Raw genomic sequence first — 16,932 nt, forward strand, 5'->3', positions numbered from 1 at the left:
TTACTGTCACAGACATGATGAATTTAATATGCGGTTGTCACCTTGGAAGATGTGTTTGATCTTGGTGAACATATTGTGGAAACTCAGGATGGCAGTGACAACCATCACTTTAGCCTCATACCTTTGATTGCGAGCAGCCAAGTCCATACTCTGCAACTACAGAGTGGCATTTTAAGAAAACAGCTATGCTAAGTAGTGTTGTTCCAAGGTTATTATTGTAGCAGAACTTTGATATTGTGAATTTTTGAGTGAGAACTTGTAGTTTCCATATTGACGACAAACCTGGATACAGCCACATGCACACATAGGAGCAACCACCAGTGCCCAAGCACCTATCTGCTGATGTCCCTCAAAGACTCAATGAATAAACAGTATTTCTACATTGACTAAGCTCTTCATCTCTCTCATACACAAACATGCAGCATAATTTTTGTAAGTAGTGTGAGAAATGTCAGTAGAGTGTGTGTGGAAGTATAGATATAAAAAACAGCATTGTGAATATTGTCAAGTATACAATTAAAAAGAACATATTGAGTCTCTGTTATGATAGCTGTAAGTACACATTCTGAGAGGTGACTACCCCGTTCCAATCATATATATAATATATCAATATTAACATTGACACAATGAGGTATCTACGTGTGTATATGATACCTTATTGGTAGCTAAATTATTGTTTTTGTCAAAACAAATTTGCCGCACTTAAATGCTACCTACAAAGCAGGAGAAGCACATAAGGAGTCAAGAGTTATAGAGTAAGTAAAAACAGTAGCTACATGTTTGTGAGCTTTTGTTTACCTAATATTAAATAATCAACAGTGCTGGTTAACTAACCAGGTAACATTACTCCTGTGTTCAAAGCCTTTTTGCTTACATTTTCTTGTTCAATATTGCTATTAAATTAGTGTGAATAAGTGTCATTAGTTTTTAGTTTACACAGTTTTTGATTTGATCATAAACATAGAAGTCAAAGTAGATAATTATTGGTAACCACTTGGTATTAATATTAACATCAATATTAACATCAGAGCAAACAAATTCTAGAGAAAAGGCCCTAAGATTGCCCACTCCAGTAATTTTCATATGTTCTGTTAAGGTTTAACTCACTCTCAGTGTGTAAGTGCGTATATCTCAATGCCTACCAAGCAGGTAGTTCCAGGTCTGAAAAGTGAAGCCAATGCGGATGTGCCTTAAACCTGCATTCTCTCTAATGGCCAGCGGGAGCGACTTCACTGGTTGTAAAAATAGGTCCGATTATATGGAAGTCTATGACAAAATGACCCTACTTCTCACTTGATTTATTACCACTTTTTATGTTCAAATTTAACACTTTTTAATTGTATTTAAATGTCTTTTCACATTGCCTCATGTTGCTTTTATATTCTGTCTTGATGCCTTTTATGCTCTATGTAAAGCACTTTGAATTGCCTTGTTGGTGAAATGTGCTATACAAATAAACTTGCCTTCCCTTACCTCAGTAAACACTTTCCTAATGAGTTTATGGTCTCAATCGCTAGTTTCAAGTCTTCTTCACTACAGCATGATGTTCATTTAGTATTTTATGGTCCCATTTAGAGTAAAATAGACGATAAAGCACAGTCTGCTTTAGGGCGCGGCTACCTTGTGATTGACAAGTTGCTACCACAGCGGTGCATGAGGTGCTGTGGTTGGACCCTGGGGATCTCCTCCCAAGCTCCACGCTCTCATCCAAATATGGTCACTTCTCATCACTTCTGGCTCCAAAAAAACAAGATGCTGAGGCTTCAAAACAATAGTCCACAATCCAATGGGTGACATCATGGTGGCTGCATCCATTATTTTTTTACAGTCTATGGCTTAGACTAGTACTTCATCTCCTCTCAGCTAACACAATCCAATGGACACAAACTCCTTTTTGTGCACTGCAGCTCACTTTAGTGGTTATATTTATCCTAGCTGCTTTCATTATTTACATTCAACAGTCAATTTTTTTTTCTCTAATCACAATTTCACTTACACTTCATTTCCTGTCAGCACAGCAGCTTATTTCAGCACTTGAACTGCCATTTTAACAACTTCCAGTGCTTACACATCAGCTCGCTTTCATTTCTGCCTTCATAACACTCCCTTTCACATATAACACATCCTTTTTTCCTACGGTTGGAGATTTGAGTCAGTGGTGTCCTCATTATCAGCTGAATATAGTTCCGTTGCTGCCATTTCTATGGAACTCAGCGAGTTTCTCCTAATAAACTGTTAATTGGCAGTGACATAGTTCTGTATTTCCTACCATTCAAGTATACAAGTACAACACAGACACATAATCTACTGTTGTGTTGCTGTAGCTGTAGCTTCGGGAAGAGGTAAGGCATTAAACAGCTTGTTGGCATGACAAATTGTCAGAATAATGCTCTCTCTCTCTCTCTGTCTGTCCTTCTCTCCTGTCTTTCACTCTCTCACACTCACACACACACACACACACAGACATGTAGACATGTAGAGACACATCATAAAATGGTGAGCTTTTTGAGGGTGGTATAACGGCATGTAGGTTTAAAAATATTTCCTATGATGAAGTTTTTAGCTTTAAGCCTTTAACAGGTTTTCACCCCATGTCCCATATTTTCCACTGAAAAATAGAACGATATGAGTGTGGTCCATGGGAGCTGCAATGGGTTTTTGGAAACACTTGTGAAAACAAAAATAGTTCTTCAAGTAAAATGTCTCAGCACAGCTTTGGGAGAGCCTTCCTTGTTTATTTACTCCATGAATCTGTGCTGACTGAGCCAAGTCTTATGCAGATGGGGGTTTTGCTTTCTTTTGGCTGCTATGGTGGCAAGTATGATTTCCACCTGAAGCTGTCTATGATCTTGAACAAGCCACACTTTAGCAGCTAAGGGAGAATTATTTCTTACTATTAGCCTTGTATAAAAACTGGCCTTTGGCAAGTCATTTAGTATTAAGAGGACCGTGAGGGTGAAACAAAGAGACTTGTCCCAGTCTAACCTTGCTGTACTAACCCACTCCCTGTCGTCTATTTGTCCAGGGCTAATGGGAAGATGCATAACTTAAGTTTCCATCTAGCCACAGCACAGCACATGTTTAACATGCATATAGAGCAGGCGGTCCCTCTCACATTAACATTTTAATGACAGCAAAACAAGTAACAGATTTCAGATTTCACCAATGTTTACTATGCACCAGCACTATGAAAAATGTAAAGAGTTTTAATGACAGAGGTTTATGCATGCACTCAGTCATTTACTATCACTTATACAAGCTGCCATCATAGGTTGCAATTACTTCATGTAACTCTCATGTCTGTAATCAAATGTACTGTCAGTCAAATCAGCTGGCTTATTGTCACTGCTAGTGAAGCTCTAAAGATATTTAAATTCTACCTTCTTTCTGCTGAGATGTGCTCACATTTTACTATGTAGACGTGCCATTTAATAGTGGTATTTTAGCAATATTTTTTTTCTTTTCCCCATGGACTACAAACACCCTAAGTTCAGGATTTCTTATGTTCTAAACAATGGTGACCCTTTCCCCATCGTTCACCAGGGTTAAGTAGTTTTCAAATGTAATGCTTCTCCATGTTGGCCTGCTGGCAGCAAGCTGAGGGGATTTGTTTGTGCAATGATACAAACAGAGCAGAATTTGTATTTCTGTTTCTGTCTTAGATATACTTACTGATGTTTATATGTTTCATGTTCATTTTTTTAAATGTCAGGCACTAATGTTAGTTCCGTGTCACTAAGAAAGAGTTGTCTTATTCTGTGTTAATATCGAAACTGCAAGTTTCCCTGTTCCCCCTTTCTATTCCACAATAACAAATGTAGCAAATTACGATTTAAAAACTAATTTTACAGCTACCAAACATATCATGTTGTGATTATCCACTCTAAATACCAGATCAAAGTTGAATTCAAATCAAAACATATTTAGCTGTCTTCTCTCAGGTGACGCAGCCCTGCACCTCAGCCAGCCCAAATTACCAACACAACAACATTTTGTATGTAAATATTCCCACTTTTTTGATGCTGAATAAAAAGTTTACAACAATATAGAGCATCAGTGCCATATGGTTGTCATGATCAGTCTTGCAGAAGCACACAGGTAAAGCAACTGAAACGGGACAAATTAAAGAGGGAGGGCAATAATAGCTATGATGCAATTGCCAAATACTTATCATGTTCATGTTCTTTGAAGTAAAATCATCACATGACAGTTTTTTTTACATGTTTGTGAGGTTTCTTTCCTGACATTAAATAATCAGTGGCGCTGTCTAGCTAACTAGTTAACATTAACCCTGAGTTCCAAGTCTTTTCACTAACATTTTCTTGTTCAATATTGCTATTAAATGCAATATAATGTTAATACGTCTCACTCAACTATAGTTCTACGTAGTTCACCAACTTGGTTTGGTGCGAACATTAACATTAAAAACAACACATGATTTAATAACACCCCTGCTCTGATCTAATTCATATTTATTTTTAGGCTATTTGGTGGTAAAAAAAAAAAAGAAAAAAGGGTGGCTGTATTTTCATCTTGTTTTTATGTTTGGTTGAAAATGCCCCAAGATTCCCCACTCCTGTAATTTTTATACTGTCCCTTAAATTTTAACTCACTCTCAGTGCTTTGATACTTCATCATCTCCTCTCAGCTAATACCATCCAATGGACACAAACTCCTTTTCATGCACTGCAGCTCACTTCAGTGGTTATATTTAACCCAGCTGCTTTCATTGTTTACATTCAACAGTCATTTTTTCCTCTAATCACAATTTCACTTATACTTCACTTCCTGCCAGCACACTCCAGCTTATTTCAGTACTTAACACTTGAACTGCCATTTTAACAACTTTCAGTGCTTACACATCAGCTCATCCCGACTTTACAAAAAGTCCATTGTGTAGCTAACACACTCAAAACTGTAGGAAGGTGTGCTTGACTGCACAAGACATCTTGGTAACTGTTTTGGCTCAAGTGTGCCTGTGCTAAAAGCTCATGGAAAAAAAGCCTCTTAGCAAATTTTTATACTTGCCTGCTGCCTACATGACTTAAGAAATACTTAGATCTGTAATATTCTCTGTCTGTTTTTCCAGTCTATATGAAGACATTATAACCAGTACATCTTTCACAAATTAATATGACACTACTCAACCTTGGAGCAGCTTGGAGAATAAAGTGTCCGACTTCCTGTGCATACCAGCAAGGTAGACCTACTTTCAGAGGTATTCATCAGTGTACCTGGCCAAAGAGACCCGCAGCATATGTGCTCTGCCATCTGCTGTGTCCCATGCTTCTCCCTGACAAACTTTTTATGGATTCACACTTGAAGCCATACTCAGTACTAATGAGATCAACATTCCTAGCGTCAATGCAGTTTCTTCTTCTCTGTCATGTCATTTCATCTCCAAAAGGCAACCGCAAAATAGTCTTTATTTTGGCAGATGTTTCGACAAAGACAATGTTCCTCATGCAGGAACATTTTCTTCTGCTAAATTTCTCTTACTTTCCTCTGTGAGGTTTCCTCGTACGAGAGTTCAACAAGCATCTTTTAAACACACAAAGTTGTTGTAAATCACTCGTTTCAGGCTGTTGTAAGCCACCTGTTCATAAGGAGGTACGTGCATGTGAAATTTAATCATTAGCATAATCAACGCCCCTAAAATTGCCACCTGTTCCGTTCCTTTTGTGGGCAAGTTTGATTCACAAAAATGTTACCAATTGAGTAAAAAAAAAAGAGTTTCACTCTGCAGAGCTCCAAGTCCTGCTGTCGTGTATCAGCAGACAAAATCAAGACAAATTTAGCAGAGTCAATATCATATTAGAGGACCAGAGACAATTCGACAATATGGATTCACTTTCTAATAAGTCACCCTTTTACAAAGGTTGATAAGCATTAATTGATGGATTTATTAATGGTTAAATCATCTGCTAATGCTTTATTGTACATAAATAAGCCTTTGATAAGAATAACTTTTGGGTTGCCAGGTTGTAGAAAATCCTCCTCAAGCATTACTCTTGCTTTGTCTGTTTATCTCTAAAGTTCATCAGGAAGATCCCTCTGTGTCACCACTTACCTTCTAGAAAAGTATGAGAAAATTGGTGAATATTCTCAATCATAAATCAATCAATTTTCAATCACTCATAAGTTTCACAAAAAATCTGTCCGTATGAGTGGTTCTTGCACGAGGCGCATTGTCACTTTATCAAAAGTCCATTATCCAAAGTCTCAAAACAGGTAAAACTGCACGGAGATAATTGGGATAAAGCCATTTTATATTTTAAATTTTGCTTTGCTTGCTGTGGTCTGAAATGCCTCGGCTGACATTTGCTTGGGTTTGTTTCAGTTAGCCTAACCCAAACTAAAGGCTGTCCAAGCCTATCCGAGCCTGATCCAATTCCCCTTCCCTTGCCAGATGGAAAGTTGGATCAACCAATCCGACCTGCACCCAAAACACTGCACTCAATTCACATCCAAAATACAGTGCTGCTCATTTCTGTTATCATATAAACATTTTTTATAAAACATCTGTAGTGCCTCCAGCTGCTGGGCTCAAGTGATTCTCAGTGGATATTTTCAGTGACAAATATCTTGCTACAAAGATATGGATTAATGATGCTGGTTGATAGTGATGTCAAGACATATGCAGTGAAAGGCTAACTATGAGTAAATGAACAAATGCATTTGTTGCAAATGAATAAATGTATTAGTCTAACAGCAAGTAAGTAAGTGGGTGGATAGACTGTATGAATAAATTAATATTTAATTATTTTCTGGATCCATGAGCATCACATCTAGAAATAATAGACTGTTAGGATCTCATTACATCTGATCCTAAACAGACGAGGTTAGTTCACTCTTTTCATATAATTGTTAAAAATAAATCAAGAGGTTAGCAGGCAGTTGCTGTACATCACACTTCTATCTAACACCCATCATATTCACTCATATGTCATAAGCTTTCATACAACCAAGGCACTTAATGTACAGTATGTAGTTTGAATGTAACAGGCTTTCACTTTTTCTCTTTTACCCCTTATGCTTCACTACAACATGTCCTCTGACTGATAACCTTTTCATGAAAACTGCATTTTTTAATATATATACATAAGGTCATATCCTCAGGTACATGAGAATGCATTCCAATGGATATGAACATCAGTATGGTTCCATAAATCTGTGTATTCCTCAAAGTCTTTCCTTCACACTTTTAATAATGTCTCTAGAGGGTTTTGTGTACAGAATAGCCAAGTTTCTTCCTGAAGTTAGAACTTGCATCAATTAAAATTGAATGACATTATTCCTATCGCATTTTGGGTCATGTCAGAAGTCATAATGAAAGACATGCTCGCTTTTTAAATAACTGTAGGATGCTAATACAGAAGAGTCTATGTCCTTGGCTGAATGAGGACAGGTTCAAGAGGAAATGAATTCTCGCTGACATAAAACAGTCTACAATAAAAGCAGCAGAGTACATGGTATGATGGTATTCTTCATCCTCAGGAGAGTCAGCGTGAAGGAAAAAAAGGACAGGAATAAAGATGTTGGAACAGTTTCATACTGCTAGCAAATATGTCAGTATTTTTTTTTTTTTTAATGTGTCAAGATAGTCCACTGCTACATGCCAAGTGTAAGGCTGTGTGCATGATAAAACAGCCAAGTGTTGACTCAACGGTTTAGCGTTTCATATGGAAATGTTTTTTAAATGTACTTTTAAAAAAACTCTTTCAGGGGAGAAATATAAATGCATAACTGCCCTTTGTCAACTTCTGAACATTTATTTTAAAGATGCTTTGAAGAAACTGTTGTGGAGAAATAGGTTTTTTAGACAATATATTTCGTTTTCAAATTGATCTTTCCCAAGACTGGGCTTCACTGACTGAAATCTGACATAAAACAATGTCTGAGGCTGCAGCTGATACCTTTCGATTCAAAGACACACTTCTAGGTGTTCTAGTGCAGGGGAGATAACCATAAATTAAAAGTGATTGCATTCCACTCGAGCTGAACATATTTTTAGATTAATCATTTACTCAATCTACAGAGAATTAATAAGCAACCATTTTGATAATTGATTAATTGTTTTGGTCTATTTTCCAGCACAAATATTTTATGGTTTCAGCTTATCAAATGTGGAGATTTATCTCCTTTCTTTGTCATATAATAAACAGACTTATTTGTTGGTTTTGGAGCAATTTGAATATGTCACCTTAAGCTCTGGAAAATTTTGATGGGCATTTTCCCCCAATATCTGACATTTCATTGTCCAAATGTTTTAGTAGAGAAGAATAATCTACAATCAAAATAATCTGTAGTTTTAATCCTACATTATACTGTACATTGAGGCTAAGACTGAATTTATCCCTGTATAAGTCTTTGCCAAGAAGATAAATATACAACAAAAAGTATGATATGTTTGACCTAGAGATTAATAGCTATGGAATATTCATGTGCTATATCCTGCTGCAAGGTGCACCAATATCATTACGGCTAAGATTAATGTATGGATTTCTCTAACACCATGTGCAGCCCATTTAGGAATGACAAGCACCGCATAATCAGCATATGTAGCACTATGTCTGGCTTTGATATTTATTGAGGAGTATGTAATAAAAATCCTTGTGGAGGCATGAGAAGACCAGTGCGGATATTCGATCCACGTGGGCAGCACGCTTAGAAGCCCCTGAGAATGAGAAGTGAGCAGACAAGCCACTCTCTTCTGCGTCAACTTGCTAAGTGGAGCGTGGCAGGGGACTGCACTACAGGTAGAAGCTGGTGGCTGTTTGGAGACCTGGAGGGCCCTGAGACCTGCACTGATCATTACCTTTCACTTAAGCACTTACAGCTTAGCTTACAGACACTGGCCATTATTAGCCCTGATAGCTTGTTACAGTGCAAGTGTCCTCTAGTCAGCAAACTACTTTACTGAGAAGGAGAGGAGACAACTGAGCTGCACAACACAACACAAAGCTCCCCACGGCGGCTTCCTGAGACACACCACACTGAACTTTCCTCAGGAGCAGTGTAAAGTGCAAACATCCTCTCCAGTTGCACATCATGTCTAGTCAGACGTTGTCGACAAGACAGGAGTGGCAGACGTGTGGCTAAAGATAGATCCAACGACAGCAACAAGGCATTCGAGGGGGGCTTTGTTTCACGATGGCTAGGTTTTGACAAGCAGATGAGGCGTCAGGGGGGGAAAAAGTACCAGCTTTACGTCACAGCCAAAAGCCAAAGTCTGATCCTGGTGTCAATGAACAAAAGCACATAGATCCTGAAGATTGTTTTCTGAAAGTCAGTGATCATTTGTGGACAGCTTGAAAAGAGACAAGGAGATTTGTCACTTTCTGGAAACTGTGTAAACAATTCCGAAAATATAAATATTTCATAACAGACAAGATGGTATTTGGTATCAAGTAAGAGATATGTGCCAAACATGTCTGAACAACAACACATCTTATAATCTCACACATCCAGAAGAACATAACTCTGTTGGCATTATGTGGAATTTTCAGGCAAGAAAAACATATGACAAAATAACACCTCTCAATTTATTTAGACTCCTATTTGAGGAAATGAATAATCCCATTTTGAGCTACTTTAAAGTGGTAGTATGGGAACAGAATGATTTTCACTGTATCAATACAATTTTGTTGAAAGAGATTATTTCATCATTACTGATGCACCATAGACGTAACCTACCAACAGGAGGTGAAGGTTTCTATTTTTGTAACAAATCAGGCATGTAGTATGCAGCATATGCACTCTGTATAGTCCCACTACTGGTCAAAAAAGAAAGGAAGAAAGAAAAAAAATATGATCAGTAACTAGTGGAAGTGTGTTTATGCCAGCTTCTAAAATGAGGAATGAAAAAGCTTGTTCTCAGTGGCTCCAGGTTAGAATTTAATTGGACAGTTGTTGACAAGAACTATTAGATCAAAATAACATCTATTCAATCTCTTGTCGACAATAGGAGCACTCATTCTTTCACATTTCAAATGATTCCTAAACCATTAAACGGCTAGTGCCATGCTGTCTCAGGAGAATCACTTCAATCCATTTCCTTATTTTTCACACTAGATTTATCTCAAATGAGTTTGACAAACATTAATTCTTCATGGCTGTGTTAGCAGCACCATTCCTTTAGTATCCTATATGACAACAGCTGCTTATCAGTGGTATAAACAAAGCACATCAAGCTTACTGTATTTGGCTAAGCTTCAATAACCCACCGTCTGTCTTTCAAGTATTTGTGTTTTCCTTCTTAATGTATTCACAAATTACACTTTGCAAGTAAAGAAACAAGCTTTGTTACCACATTAAAACATTGCAAGTCAACTAAAAATATCTAAATAATGATTGCCTAATACACATAACATGCACTGTAATGTAACAAAACAAACATTGTTAATAGCTGCCGAACTGCCAGCTAAAATCCTGTCTGTGTTGAATGTGTAGACTGTATTCAGATTTCAGTAACTATGGTTTTGGGCAACAGAAAGTTGGATGTAAATCTTGCTGAAGGCCACAAACAAAATAAACAGAAAGCTTTGGCCACAGACAGGATTAAGGTTTAGAAATATCATCCAGAAAGTACTTTTGCTGTTAAAAAAAAAAAAAAAAGTAACCCTGAAGACATGAGTTTCCCTCCTTCCTAAAGATACCCAAACACATCAATATTCACATCTGAATATATCTCCCCTTTGGCAGCTGGAACATTGCATTTCCAGACTTGTAGAGTAAAATAACTCAATAATGCTAATTTGCATTGCTCTATTGAGACGATCATGGGCAATTCCAGTTCTATATTGCATTTTAACAAATTAAATGGACTGTATTGGGAATATACATTAACTAACAGGACTACTGTGAACATCTGCTGATAATAAATCAAATGAAACATACACTGTAGGTTCACCTGTCCCTGTCATATAAAGATCTTTCATTATAATGGAGCCCTATACATTGCAGCCTAAAAATGACACCTCTCTGACACGTGTCAATGAAAACTGCATATTATAAGCTTCACAATGATAGAGTTTAAAGCCTGAAAACTTAGTTTCAGATGTCTCTATGACATTAAATATTTATGACTAAATAAGCAACAATAAAAGTTAAAGTTAGGCAAAATATTCCATTATAGTTAATTATTTATTAGGAGCTTGACACTCAAAAACACAGCCTGCCTGATCAGATTTTTCCAGTCCTGGCAACATAAGCAAATAACCCCACAACTGTCATTGAGATTTTGATTGAAATGTTACTCATTGGTGCGCAGAAATATGCGACATCACCTTTTTCCAACTCAGCCAAGCCCACTTCAAACCAGTGAGAAAAGCAAGGACAAAACCATGAGTACAGAAATCTCTCGGGGAAAAAAAATAACAACTCTTCAAACTTTGGCAGAAAATTGTGTGATCATGTCAGCCCACATCCCTGCTAGTAAGAGAGTGACTAAGAAAATAGGTTTTCAAGGCCTTTAATGTAGGACTACTGTGTTGGATAGCATTAGATTGTGCAGTGTACCTAAAACACCTTTCCAATTCATACAATGTCACATAAAACTTTATTCAAAGGTAATTATATCTCATCAATTTAAAGTGAAAACAGAGAGAAATAATAATCAAGCGGCTTCGGCTTTTTGATGTGCTCTGAGTGAATGCCATTGTTTTGTTCTGCTCCCTATGCTGCAACCCTAAAAACACTTGCAGGACACAATGTTTCTTACAGCTCTCAGAGGGAACACCCGCAGAGAGAGCCCATCATGAGGCCATTTTGGCATTCATGAGCATGATTGATGACACAGAGATGGAGGCAGTGTTTGAGAAATCCCCTCTGCCGCAGGAAAAACGATGATTTGTTTGGATTCTTCTTCCCTGATAGTGCCCCCCTCTGCTTCGCAGTGGGACACATTCACATTACATTATATAGCAGAAGGCAGCCACAAATACTGGTGCTACCATATACAAATTCAGACAATAACTGCCATTCCCAAAAAGTCCAATTATCTGCAATTTTATCAGAATTACTGTAAATGTAAAAGCATAAACACACCATAAACATAAACATCAAATTTCTATGGACTTCACTCCCGGATCTATCTCCACATGTGTGACTGACAGGAAGGTCACAATGATCTGACAATATGTCACAGCAAAACTGGCGTATGCTGCAGGGGGGAAAACAAAGTCACCTGGCCATTCCCTCTGCAGGCTCTCCCGTTTAGCCCTTTTTAATCCTCTCCATCCCATTACATGACAGTGGAGAAACTGTGCACATTACACGCTTCAGCTCATTTGCCTCGTTATGCAAGCAGCCAAGGACCACATAAAATATCAGCACCATTATTTCTGTTCCGTGTCCACCTCGTGGCTGGGAGTCAACAGAGATGGACGTCAAATGATACCATAGCATATGACATGCTATGAAGTTCCATTGAATCTAGCAGTCTGCTATATGAGTCACTTTCCATATCTCCCCATCTAGTCTCAGACTCCACTGAGTGGAAACTGAGACAGCAGGAGCAAGACTGAGGGCAGGTCTGGTCTTTAACTAGAGCAATGAAGAATTGGATTTAGCTTACAGTCTTACTAAATACATACTATGAAAGTCTGCTGTGCAGAGAGGGAGAAACTCGGGGCATTTTCAGATGTGCCGACACTCCGAGACTATTAGAGCAATCCACAAGTTCGTGCCCCCATGGTTTAGAATACTTTCACCACGTAGCCGCTGACAGCCTCCAGCCTGAAGGTCAGCAGGCAGAGTCACTGCCAAAGTCTTGCAGAATTACTGTACCAGTGGAGCCTTTAAGCTTTGGATCATAACAACATTTCTGTCAATAACACTGACTCCACTGCTGTCATTCCACCTGACCTGATTCCTTCTGTTTGACCAAACACAACAGCAAAACTCTGGGATTCCAAGATCTTCAGATTTTGCTCTGTAAAAACATGCTGAAGCTGTGATTGATCATTGTAAATGGTGATGAGAACATTACTCTTGCAATAATATACAGCTGTTATTTCTCCATTATGTTTGTAATGGTCATAATGAATACCTTATAATGGCCAAAAAAAACCACTTGATCATAATGGGAAAGGTATCAAGTAATTTAAAAAAACAGTAAAATCTGAAAAGGCAAATAGGATATAATGGAAATAAATAGTATTCATTAACATAGTTATGATTAAAACTTTGGATAAGATCATTGGAATCATAAAGTCATAAAATGTGCCATATATGTAAGAGAAACCTTGCATTTTCTGTCTTATTTGCTGTCTAACATGATCTCTAAGGCATCTTACATCAAAAGCAGCAAGAGCACACACAATCGTCTGTCACTACAATTTAATGTTGAAGGCTGTCAGATGATGACTAAGATTTCAAGGAATCAAATCGCAAAGCGCAGTCATTAAACGCAAATCGTTACATTGAAGGAGTGAAAAGCATCATTTGTAGACGGGGACCAGTAACCAGTGAAGGCTGCCATTTGCCCAAATCATCAGTGAGTTAATAGAGTGTGATGGCAGCTGTAAGCCTGACAGAAACAATAAGCTACACAGGCAGCTTTAAGAGCTGCTCTTCACAGAGTCCCACAAGGACTAACTAATCTACAAGTACTGGAATATTAACTCCAAGGTAATGTCGTCAGTGAAGATGCTCCCTAGCTGCCACGCATACACTCTTAACCCCTTCATTGAAACCTGCTAAACAGCTTATACTAAAAACCTGCTATGTGCAAATATATAGTCCATGCAAATCATTGTGTGCAGTCTTCATGCCGTGTTAGAAAAACCCCTGAAAAAAGTACATCATAAGGCATTATCATCTTTTTTTCTTTGACAGATACTGCAGCTATAATCAGTAATTGTATTAAGATAGAGTAATATAGTGTGTAAAATAACAAAATATTAAACAAAAGCAACAATTTTCAATAAAAATAGTATAAAAATCAAAATCACGTCAGCTCAGTCAGGCCAACATAATGTGAATCTCCAAAGATTAACAAATTAAAGATGGAAGATCTCTATAGAGAATATATGCTGTATTTCCACTTCTTATACTTTTAAATTAACTTTTAAATAAAGATGTTTCCACTTCCACTTTAGCCACGAATTGGCTCAGCTCTTAATGATATTTGCAAGAGTGAGAGGCACGTAAATCGCAAGCCTGGAGGGCAAGTCCATGTGAATGGGCACATGTGAATCTGCTGAGGTGTTGATAATGCCTTGTCTCTCCAGCAGACATGTATGACTCATTCAAAGACCAGATCAAAAGCCGTTTATTCAGGGTGACATCATTCAGAGATGAGAGAGACTGAATTTCTCACTCATTTGGTAGATTAGTTGTGATGTCAGGGACATGGATTCAAAGGATTTAATCAGTTCGTTATTCAACCGATCTCTGAACAGGTGTGCCTGTTATCAAATATGCAGCCTTTTGCATGTGCCAGATTTCCTGCTTTATAGAAAGAATACCTGGCCCTGAAGCATAATAATGATTTCCTGGAGTGAAAACTCAGCTCAGATAATATGGAGAAAATATATGTGTATATACAATATATGCATACATCGTCTATAATTACTTTTCCTCAGATGTAGACATTTATACATTAATAATATAGCACTATGCTAATATGTGACCAGAAAAATATCCAGTGAAATTACAAAACTGAACTAACACTAATTCTGTACCACTTAATAATTGATTAACTGTCAGTTAAATAGGCGTATTATTGCTGTAAAACACACTTTACAGGATTCATTTTATTGGTATCATATGATTAACTATATATTTAAAGTACATCTAAGTGTTTTAAAAGTGGTATTTAAAAGACCTTATTTCAGTGTCCAAGCCTTGACAACCACTATGCAATCCAGCATTATTAAAGCAGCATAATTTGCATGTATGACCCTACCTTTCACTGCTACAGGATTTACTTAAGAGAGACCAGCAGTTCCACTTCACCCTATCACTTGATTTTCGCAGGACAGGAGTTAATCTGCAGAGTTGACCATTCATTATCTCTGCTTGGTTAGCACAGTCGGAGACCACTTCTGGCAACATGCAAATAGATCTAACCACAGCTGCCTTGGGGGACTCTTTTTTACATTCAGTATTGATGCTTTCTGATACCAAATTGTTATCGCGGCATGGATGGGCTATGTATTCAGTAAACCAGCTCACATGGGTTCAGGCGTTTTAAATCAGGTTTCCTGATTACAGCAGGCCTGTCACTTTATTGGTGCAGGCTCTGCAGGAGACTGCTCCAGATGTTGCTCGCTCCTTAGTCAAGTCAATTAGGAGCATTTGGCATCCCTTCGTGTGAGGTTTAAAACTTTGGTTAGTTAGACTCGCAGCAACTTCACTTGAGTGACAGGTGGCTGAGGAGCTGTGTGACATATTAGTGATGTGTTGCATCTGCAGTCAGGCTACCCCTGCGGCATTTAACACCTACAATGATAATAGGGATACATTTGCATCATAATTGAGTTGCAATGGGATATTAGGCTATAATGTCTAACTTCTTCACCCACAGCTAATACAGATGTGTTTATTTCACCACAGTTCGTGTTTATTCCCGAGGCTATGACGCTGTATTTCGCAGGTCGTGAGCCCATATTGACGGGTCGCACTGACTGAGTCCAGCCTTACCTGGGATCTCCTGAACAGGAACATGTGCGAAGCTGAAGCCTTTCCCGATGCAAGCCTCTCTCACCTCGCTGCAGTTCCGTGCTTTAAAATCTGCTCTCGCTGCAACAGACAGCACGGAAAAAGTGCAAATGATGGTCTCTAGTCTGAGCATTGTTCACTTGTTTGAAGATCCTTATTGTTAAATGTTCTCTGCAGTATCCCGCTTGGTTTAAAAAAAAAAAAAAAAAAAAAAAAAAAAACTCCCCTGCAATAGATCCGCAGGTAGTACTTAATGACTGGGCGTTTAATGGTTGCAACTCAATTATTACGGCGTGTTAGTGTCTACCAACACATTTCCTGAAGGAAAACGGGTTTATATCGCAACCGAGAATGATTAAAAGTCCCCCGGCGCCGCAGTAAAGAGGACTGCGAGTGTTGAGGTGCCACATGAATCCAGGCAGCGCGTTTCCCGGCGTGTTGACTCAACTTCGCTCAGCAGACGGAGCCCCTGGTCGCTGTGTTGAAGTGGAAATGCCGTGTGTGGAGGGGAGCGCGTTGTGTTCAGATCAGATGCATTGGCAAAGGCAGAGTAGGATACAAAACATGGACTGGAATACAGTCTCATCCAGTTAGTGAGTGCTGCCTGCAGGCCAAACACCTACCAGTGGAAATAAATGAATTATATGTGGGCAGGTGAACTGTGGAGTATAAAATGAAATACGATAAAAACATCATGTGGTACGGCCCCGTGGGAATATTTGGGAGTATTAGTAATATAATATAACTATCCCTATTACATCTATTCGCTATGCTATATTACTTTTATCAGGGGATATTTATGATTAAGTGTTATACATTGACATAAGATTAATATTATTCTTGATTTACCTTCTGTGTCTATATGATTTAAAACAATTAACCATGCTTTTTTTTACACCTATATCGTGATGAAACTGCTGATTTTGTTGAACCAGAAAATGTGCATTTAATTTTTTTTTTTCCACATTCATTTGACACCAAAAGGAAATATCATCAACACAGTATCAAACTGTATTAAGTCGAGGATGTAAAGGATGTGATAAAGAACAGAAGGCAAGCTTTCATGGCATTATTGATTTTGGAACAGCTTGATCCTTGGGTAGCTCAACAGTGGATTAACATGGCTGCCATCACCGTGCAAAGGAATCCTATTGGTATGGGATACCACATTTTGTGCAGGTGAGTTAACGTGACATTGACTGCACTGCGAGATTGTGGATCACATATCCAAATCCACAGGTGCAGGTGCAGGTTTAGGAGGAAAAT

General features: G+C 38.2%; 1 protein-coding gene across 1 annotated transcript in view; it reads right to left on the bottom strand.

Annotated features, from left to right (window-relative positions):
- Positions 1-16,157, bottom strand: part of LOC137192744 (glypican-6-like) — a 92,453-nt gene extending 76,296 nt beyond the window's left edge. Inside the window, exon 1 of the mRNA XM_067603665.1 lies at positions 15,649-16,157. Within this exon, the coding sequence (XP_067459766.1) occupies positions 15,649-15,799 (151 nt within the window). The 5' untranslated portion in view covers positions 15,800-16,157. The remainder of the gene's footprint in view (positions 1-15,648) is intronic.
- Between the last annotated feature and the right edge of the window lie 775 nt (positions 16,158-16,932).

Source organism: Thunnus thynnus, chromosome 11, assembly GCF_963924715.1.
Source record: "Thunnus thynnus chromosome 11, fThuThy2.1, whole genome shotgun sequence".
Taxonomy (NCBI): Eukaryota; Metazoa; Chordata; class Actinopteri; order Scombriformes; family Scombridae; genus Thunnus; species Thunnus thynnus.